This window comes from Atta colombica, unplaced genomic scaffold (genome assembly GCF_001594045.1).
Source record: "Atta colombica isolate Treedump-2 unplaced genomic scaffold, Acol1.0 scaffold163, whole genome shotgun sequence".
In the NCBI taxonomy this organism is placed as follows: Eukaryota; Metazoa; Arthropoda; class Insecta; order Hymenoptera; family Formicidae; genus Atta; species Atta colombica.
In genome coordinates this window covers 292,108-301,630 of record NW_017259254.1, presented here as the reverse complement: position 1 = coordinate 301,630, position 9,523 = coordinate 292,108, and the positions used below count along the sequence as shown (strand labels likewise).

Sequence of the window (9,523 nt, the reverse complement as noted above, 5' to 3'; positions counted from 1 at the left end):
AAAATTTTTTTTTTTTTTTTTTTTTTTTTTTTTTTTTTTTTTTTTACCTCGACACTGCACTCGTAGCCCAAAATCCTGTTTGCCACTCGTGTTTTCGACGTTTCAATTGTACGTTATAACTATTGGCAAAATCGCAGTGTGCTATTTTTTTAAAACAAATACAGAAATCTACATATAATGTACAAGTTTTATCTAAAATAATAATAAACGATTGTACATGTTTCAACATATTATTTCGTATTCCAATTATATTAAACATTATTTTATTGAGATAAGCGTGAAAGCGGATTTGATTTAATTTTGTATTCATTTGATTTAATTTTGTATTCATATATTAGCTGTTTTCTTCCTACGTCCAGTTAACAAAAGTAACTTGTTGCACACGATATTGCGCAGTCGATGATCGCCCACGATTATGAGATGCGTGTGAGTGAGAACGACGACGGTGTTGCGTTTCAGATACGATCGATGAATGTTCGCGATGTAGTGTAGCGGAGACTCTTTCATGCTCCATGCGGCAGAATCGTTAATTATACCTCCGATTGTCCTTGAAATCGTCATAACTGTGTACCGTATTAATCGCTAATTGCAACGGAGGTCAAATGAAAATTCACAGATGGTCGCCGAATTCAAATAATTTTGTAACGCGAATATATATCGTTAAGCACCGACGGAGTTAATATACAATTTACAAACGCAATCACAGAATATTACAGCGAATTCAATCATTTGCATTACACTAAATTAGCGTATACTAAAAGCTGCTATATATAAATTAATAAGTTAAATGTAAAAGTGTATAAATACTTTAAATGATTATGAAATAACAATAATGATACTGCTATTTAACAGAATATACACATATTATTTCATTGTCAAAATTTATTATATCATGTTATTACATTGAGATACTTAATATGAAGCAGCCTTTGTGTATTAATTTAATGTAGTATCAGCAAACAAATTCATCATTTTAGGCTCGTTTTCACAATACAAGTTTATCTAAAGATTAGAGATTACAAAAAATTTATAAATTTCTTAACTTTTAATTTTTAGGTAATCATATATTATGAAAATAAATCTTAATTGTAAAATTCGTAACACTCCATGTAATATTATTTTTGATAGACAAATTTGAATAAAAAAAAAAATATATATATATATCTATATATATAATTGTAATATTATATTTGATATAAATAGCCCTGAATGCGCACCTGTTTTTGTACCCATTGTTAAAAATGACAAAAAATATCTAAAAAAGATTCTAGAAGATTCTTCTTTGCAAATTCTTCCCCAAAATTTCATTCTCTGAATATAATGGTATATCTATAAATATTCGAAATATTTTAATGAATAATATCTAGAGGATCAAACTTTAAAATATTTTCATTCGCGTTATTTTTTGTGCGCGTGTCCTTTAACAACTTTTCTCGAGGAGGAGTTCATTTCGTCGAAGACCAGCTGTCCTTCCGGGTGAGAGGTTTGTACGTAGTTGGCAGATAACAGCGGGGTCTCCCTTCCCGTTGCGAGCCTCAGAGTCTTGGAATGGGAACGATGAAACATAACCGTGACGGCAGGCAAAGACGGAGGACGAGACCCTGTCTGCCCTTGGCTGTTAGTGATCCGGAATAGATAAGGTAGATTATCGCACGAGATCCCTCGTTTCTTCGCTGAGGTACTTCTCTACTCCTCTATTTTCACAGCTTTATTTATAGCGTTTTGTTTGGGTGCCGTCGCCAAAGAATATCCCAAAAAGCAACGTACTAATTCGCCAACAACATTGGCTTGCTAGCCGCGGAGTGGGACTCGATGATTAAAATTGGAAATCGACCGCAGTCGCTAATCTCGGTGTTTGAATGGAGTCTCGCGCAATGGAGGGGAGGCAGGCATTTAATAAACAGGTAACATTACACCGCAATGCGCGCTGCGGAAACAGGTTGCATCGAGCACGGTGTACATACATTTGTAAATGTAAGCAAATTGGAAAACGTGAATTGATCAAGAAGAAAGGAACTCGAACGGATCGGTTTACCTCCGTTTCTTGCGAAACTGCAGTTTAATAAAACACTCGACTAACTGACTATCCGAAGAATGATCAACGTTTTCGACTTGCATGAAAGAGAGAAAGGGGAAGAGAGAGAGAGAGAGAGAGAGAGAGAGAGAGAGAGAGAGAAGTTGCCTATTCAAACTTTTGGACCGATTCTCGATCGTTTGTCGACTGTGACCGATGACAAACGGCGGCAAAAACAGGAAAGAAAATACAAAGCGAACTCGATATAGTAAGCCAGGCGTCGAACGTGATTTCGCGGTAGATTTTCCATTTCGTCGCTGACGACGTGGCAAGGCCACGGTTAAAACCCTCATTATCGTCTTCCAATATGACGCGAACGCGCTGATTCTCCGTGCTCATAAGAAAACGTGCGCGGGGCATATCTGCGTCCCTGACGCAGCCTCGTGTCTGAACATTCTCTCTCTCTCTCTCTCTCTCTCTCTCTCTCTCTCTCTGGGTCGCTCAGGCTTTCTCATATTTACTCGCACCGTCCCTTCGTCCCTCACACTCCCTCGTGCTAACTCCCTACCAGAGAATCGCGCGCCGATCCCGTCTCCCCTACTACCATCGTCGACGGTCCTCGGTGCGCGTTCGATACACGGAATCGCCTCGTGGTTCTCGGAAGGCAGTAGACTGTCGCCAACCACGCCAGACGGCGCACTGCTCGCACGCTCTCTCTCTCGTTGCGTATTCGCCCACTGGCTCACCCACGGGGGCTACCCTCGTCCTCCCGATCCTCTCTTCCTTCTCTCTCTCTCTCTCTCTCTCTCTCTCTCTCTCTCTCTCCGTCCTTTTCTCTTAGCTTCCCCTTCACGCCTCTCTCCTCCCGACCACTACTTCATCCATACACTCTGTCTCGCGGCGCGGCTGCGGAGCCAGCCAGCTATACGGGGCCCGTCAGTTACGCAACAATAACAACGCCGTCAGGAGGTGCGTCGTGCGGCGCGCGACACCGCAACGCGACACCGTGGATCGCGCATAGTGCGTGTGTGTATGTGTGTGGGTGTATGTGTGTGTCGACCGTTCGCGTTCGCGAGGAATCACACTTGTTGACAGCAACGCGGGTGAACGCAGGTGAAACGGAGCGACTCGCACGGATCACAGGGGGGGGGGGGGATGGAGAGGAAAAACGTAAGGGAGAAATCTGGAAGTGATCGTCGTTGAGAAAAGTCAACTTTCGCGCGCCAACACCAACTGTGGCAGACAAAGCAGGATTGACGGGAGTGACTCGAGATCGCGAGCAGGAGAAGAGATCGCGATTGAGAATAATGTGACGCGTGTGAGAAAAAGTGTACAAGTGTACGATCTTTTAGTAAAGACTCACGGGATCTTTAGAGAACGAGGAGAGACTGTAACGGGCGTGCAACATCGTTAATAGTGGAGAATTCGCGCGTGGCAAGAAAGAGGAGCAGGAGGAAAATCCGAGAGAATTCCGATCGATCGCGATCGAGAGCGGGAAAGCGTGACTTTGGTCACGCCGGTCGTTACACGAGGGAAACTTGTATCTCGGCTTCCATCGGCGGTTAAAAATTTCAAGATACCGAAGAGTTCGCGAAACCGGGAGATTCGCGAACGTTACCCTCGGATGGAGAACATGCGGAAGTGTCGATCGGAGCGGTGAATCGTCAAGGAGCGTCTCGCGATCCATTCCGGATCGAATCGACATTCATCTCCAGCTATCGATCGAATGAATGAAACAGTAGTCAAGTGTTATCACGCGAGTACGAGAGCGACCACGAGGAGTGAGAGGTGTGCCGATCGATCGTAGATCAAACTACGTTGGAATAATATCGAGGTGAAAGTGTTGGACTTTGAAAGTTTGGACGAGCGTCATACGGATCGTCGACGATCGTCCTGGTACACGATTTTTGCTATAAACGAGGTCGCGTCGGTAGATCGGCTACCGATCTCTCTCTCTTGGGAGGGAGACACTCTTGAAGAAGAGAACGCGGCGAGACGCGGCGGGTATCCCCACGGCGACGCGTTTAGGCGCCAATGACGTCACCGTGCGAGTGAGACCGCCGCCGGGGGAATTCGCGGTCGGAGTTTCTCGCCGCGCGCGCGGCACGTTTACGCGTCCCCGACACGACGAGACGCGAGACGCGAGGCGACACGGCGCGACGCTCTCGGCAGTCAGCAGTGCCGCGATCGCCGGCGATGGTAGCAGCAGTGGTGATGATAGTGGTGACCGCGCGGTAGTAGCGGTGTTGGTGATGTACGCTCGGCCGTGCGAGTGGTTTATTCCTCCTCATTGTCCGTCGTCGTCGTTGTCGTGCCTCGCGGTGGGGGTAAGGATACCCCTGTGAAAACCGCGGTGCGCGGATGGCCGATTATACTTTTCCAACTAACGTATGTCGTTCGTCGGCGGGCAATGACTAACCGCTCGCGGCTGATTACGTTAACGAGAGATATCATATCCGACGACTTGGAGTTGCCGATTCGGAGCTATCATTCGTTGCCCGTTATCATCGTCAGCGCCGGTCGGACGGGATTTGCATAGCAAACAGATTGACGCGCTCGTAGTAAGTGGATAACGAGAAATCGCGCACGTACACCGTATATAGCGCGAGAGATCGTTGGGCGCTTCGTAAGTGTGAATATCGCTCAGCGCGTGCGTGCATGCGTGCGTGCATGCGTGCGTGCGTGCCGTGCGTGCGTACGTTGATATCGGCAAGAGGGAGAGAGAAGGGGAGAGAGAGAGAGAGAGAGAGAGAGAGAGAGAGAGAGAGAGGACGGACGAGGCAAGTGCGGAGCTTAAAATAGAAGAGTGACTTCGGCTTAAGTACGTGGCGGGAGGACGGAGCGAGTAAAACACACGAATCGGAGAAGAGAAGGGTGGATGTTGTGCTCACTTTTTCCCCACCTCCACGTTTCTGTGATACGTTCGAATTCTACGTTTCTCCGTGAGTGAAAGAGGAAACAACGAGAGAGGACGACGATAATATATATACATATATACAAATGGAGTGCGTATTTCTTCTGTGATAATTCCTATAGTGCGTATTGTAGTGGTGGAACGCAAGAAAAGGGTGATCCCGTGTCTCACCGCGCGCGCGAGATTCTTTTTCTCTTTTCCTGCCCGTGTGGTTGGAAAAAAAGAAAAAAAGAAACAGGAGAGAGAGGATCCAAGTCGATCTTCGGCGTGGTAGAGAGATCGCGCCTCCAGCAAGCCGAGCGCTCGCCCATCAGGAAAGGAGGCGTCGGCTCGCTCTCTGTCCCACGCGATGGATCGTGACTCGCGTTCGTATTCCTGCGGAGGCTGCGAGAGGACCGCCGCCGAGGGCCGAGCTATGCCGATGGAGTAACAAGTGAGCGGCGAAGCGGCGTTGCCATGACGACAGGTGAACCATGAGTCTCTCTCTCTCTCTCTCTCTCTCTCTCCTCCCCGCCTCATCCTTCTCTCTCTCTTCCGTGATCCCCTCACTATCAGCCCTCCTCCCCCCCCTCTCTCTCTCGTTTTACAGTCACTCTTCGCGCGGCATGTTTGTTGTCCCTCTTTTCCTCTGACCCCGTATACTCGCGAGATATGATGCGACAACAGTGCTTCTGTCTCTCTCTCTCTCTCTCTCTCTCTCTCTCTCTCTCCCTCGTGTTCTCTCGTGCATTGTGACCATGCTCTCCGATCTCGAGCCTCCTCTCCTGGTTCGTCATTCCACTATCTCTCTCTCTCTCTCTCTCTCTCTCTCTCTCTCTCTCTCTTTATCGCTTCTCTTTCTCGACACTCACTACTTCGTTCTCCTTTTTCGGTCGCTCCCTTCCTTCTTTGCGGTCTCATCGCCTCGATATATCGACGTGTTTTCGTGATCTCGGAAAGCTGAGTGATCATGAAAGAGAAACAGAAAGAGAACGAGACGGAGAAAAAAGATTGAATCTCTTTCTTGACCAGTTTCGTACATTGTAACGATCGCGTTGTAAAAATTTACGAGGGATGCTGCGGTCGTTACGTCAAGCCTTCCTCTGTGTCAGCATTTTGGCTCCTCTATTCGCTTTCCCCTCTTCTTTTTACAAACGGACCGCGTGCGAGCATCGCGTATATACGATCATAGTAATTTCGGCCTTCAATCGTGCGTGCGCGCGCAATACGTGCCTATATATGCGCATTGCGCATAGGTATCCTACGACATTCATTTACGGTCCATACGATGACTTGACTTGAAGCCGAAAGGCTTTTTTTATCACACTGTCATGTTTTCCAATATAAAGAGAGGGAGATACACAGATAATGACAGCAATCGTTTAACATTATCGCTGACTAACGTTTCTATCCTTGAAAGTACAACGCAGTCTTAGTCTTTATATACTTGCAACCGCGCTTTATTTTTAACTCGCTAAACGGACACGTGAGAAATGATATTGCATGTTTGTATAAAACAAAATTTTCATATAGAATCTAACAATAGCATTATAAATGAATTCACGAAGAGGAATGAAAATTATTAACATGGCAATTTCCTAGATATTCGTTATATCTTTTTTTTTCTTAGATTTCCAGTAGATTCTTTGAAAAAATTAGTAGTAGGAAAATTCCACGTAACTGAAGCTTAATCGAAAAGAAGTAATTTCGAAACACCCGTTAGATTGTGAAGAATCAGCACGCAAATTAAAGCCGTAAATAACCGGCAAGTTATAATTAATCGTTGGTCGGTATTTCTCCAGTATCACTGGTCGACCACCTCTGGTCAAACAAGTACATGTGAACTTCAAGAGAGATAGTCTGCACGACAAAGTTGCAGAGCGGGTAGATGACGGGAGAACAATTTTTGAACTGCACACTGGCAGAGATAATAAGCTTCTCCCTCTCTTTCTCTTCGCTTCTTCTCGTTTTTCTGCTCCGAATAATCCTTCTTTATAGGGATTTCCTTCATAAACATATTAGCTTAATTTATTTAAATACATAGTAGACATTTATAAAATCACATTTTAAAACGGGAACCAAAGTATTAAATAATTATTTTCTCTCTTCTATTTATGTATTTATACTAACTGTAAAAGATGTAATTCGATTATTATAAATGATTTTTTACTTTATACAAAAAACCATTATTCATGAAGCTGTTTCGATCGTTTTTTATCTAATTCTTACTTATCGAAAAATATCGCGAAAAAATTTTTTTTTATGAATATTTATCGTGCGTGTGTTACATCTAGATGTGTAAATACTGAAACTACATATTCAAAGAAAATTATTGAGTACTTTCTAATAGCCAAGCATCGATGAGCATGCTTCTTTAAGTAATCGCTCCGCACTCACGCATGCACTCACGCATGCACTCACGCACGCACGCACGCACGCACGCACGCACGCACGCCACGTCCGTTGGTCGAGCGGCGTTGGATGACGCCGTTTTAGCATGCTTAGCGCGTAGGCCACGCGATATTCCAAGTACGCTGAGCTATTTTCATGCTACGCCAAGAAGACACGGAGAACGAGTGAGCTCCGCGAGTATAAGGCGCGTCTTTCTATGCCTACAACGACGACGCACGGCGACACGACGACGAAACGACAGCGATCTACGGCCAAGCCGTATAAAGCCGGAATCGGCCGGACTGCAAGTTGGATCGTCGGAATTTCTCTCGATTTGTCTATTCGTGGAAAAGACGGGGGCCGGAGAGATTCAGACTTACAGCGCGAGGTGCCTCCATTCGTGAATATTTCTATCAGCGAACAGTAATTCGAATGTTACGCAAACTCCATTCTCGAATCATTTGGGCGAGTGCGATTCATATTAGAACAGTCAGCGCTTAAAATAAATCTCTAAGATAGCTATTCATCTAACGGTAAGAGATATTGTCTTAATTTCGAGAATCCAGAGAACATTCCTTGTTTGCGAAGAGTACTTGTATAATGAAAACGGAACAGAATGAGACTCGAGGATGAGTAGTCACTATAATGCTTCACATTTCTTTGAAACAAGCATAAACACGCGATGAACTTGGCGGCTGTTTTGTGTATAAACAATAGCACGCGAAGATGATAATACAAATTCGTGAAACAAGTTAAAGAAACATAAAATGAAGGAGAATTATATTCTAAACACGTATTCTGTTACGTTTTAAAAACAATCGACAAGTGATGCTATAAATGTTAATTTTTCATAAAAAGTGTCATTGATATATTTTCTCGAGAGTCTATCAATTCACGTCACTGTCATGTAATTACAGAAGCACATAGAAAGATCAATTTAAAATCTAAATCTTGAGTTTTGCTAAAATATCTAAAAATTTAGCTAGTTACGGTCTGAAAAATAATTTTGTTAGATATAATAAAATAATTGTGTACGTAATAATTGCGTGACGCACAAGTTGATTGCAAGAATGTCAAGATCCTTTACAACATTTTTGTCCATTATACTTGACCTACACAATTATTTTTAGATATGTATTTAGCCAAATTTTGAAATACTTTAGTAAAATTGTTCTATCCGTGAACTTAAAATGCATTATTCGTGTCGATTTTGAAGGAAAATTGAAACGCAGAAGATTTAAATTTTTAATTTCATTTATTAAATTTAAATCTTTTGCGGCACGAACTTTCCAGACAACCCAATAGAAATTAAAAAATTATCAAAAAATTGAAAATTTTCGAAATTATTTTTACATTATTTTTTCTAATTACAAATATGAAAAATGATGACGAATATAGTAGCAATTCGTCATATATAACACACAATGTAAACACGATCACAAAAGTTTTAATTACAAGAGTATCGATTGCGTGGATAACACCGCGATAACTTCTGTTATCAGCTCGCTATGATTCTCCTTTCAGATAACTTATAGAGAATACAGTAACTCGAATGTAAGCGGAATTCTCCTGGTTTACTAGGAATTTCTAGGAACTTTATACAAGAATATGGAGATGTTAAGCATTGGATCATTCATCAACCGACGGGAATCTCCACTGATTCGTGTGGAATTTCGTACTACGCATAAATCTATCAAAGAAATTCGATCTGTCGCGATATCAAGCACGTATTTATACGGAAGAGATCAACTGTTGACGATTAACACACCATTCGTGGAATCGCTTTTCGTCATCATTTAATTTTTCTTTTTGCTTAGTTTCTTATGAAATTGAAATGCAAATAACGATGCCAATTATAAAAAATACAAAAATGCTCTGAAATGATGCAAGACGTTCACTTGAACATGCGTAAAAAATATGATAGAAAATTTTTTTATCAATATTTAATCGTCTATTCCCTGTTTTTATTAATGTAGATTAATATTAATCGGTCTAATTGCTTATATCTTTTTCTAATTCTAGAAATAAAGATAAAGAGTAAATTAAATCGCGATGAAAGTTAATCTACGTTGGTAGACATTAATAATAAATTTATTATGAATATTTTCCAATTACTAGAAATATGTTAACGTGTATATATATTAGGTGTAGTAAAAAGAAATCCATTATTTTTGCATGAAATTGAATGGAAAAATAATGGATTTCTTTTTCTACACCTTTTGTAT

At 42.4% G+C, this 9,523-nt stretch overlaps 1 protein-coding gene and 1 long non-coding RNA gene across 4 annotated transcripts in view; one reads left to right on the top strand and one right to left on the bottom strand.

Moving 5' to 3' along the window:
- LOC108686014 overlaps positions 1-4,132 on the bottom strand; it is an 8,306-nt gene extending 4,174 nt beyond the window's left edge. The window contains exon 1 of the long non-coding RNA XR_001931684.1: positions 2,583-4,132. This is a non-coding gene — a long non-coding RNA (uncharacterized LOC108686014). The remainder of the gene's footprint in view (positions 1-2,582) is intronic.
- Positions 4,133-4,319: 187 nt separating this feature from the next.
- LOC108686055 overlaps positions 4,320-9,523 on the top strand; it is a 25,394-nt gene continuing 20,190 nt past the window's right edge. Inside the window, exon 1 of one of the 3 annotated variants that reach the window (XM_018191117.1) lies at positions 4,320-4,341. Coding sequence is in view for 1 of the 3 variants with exons in the window: in XM_018191114.1 (XP_018046603.1) it covers positions 5,385-5,394 (10 nt within the window). In the remaining 2 variants the exon portion in view is untranslated. The other 2 variants (XM_018191115.1, XM_018191114.1) reach the window with 2 other exon arrangements.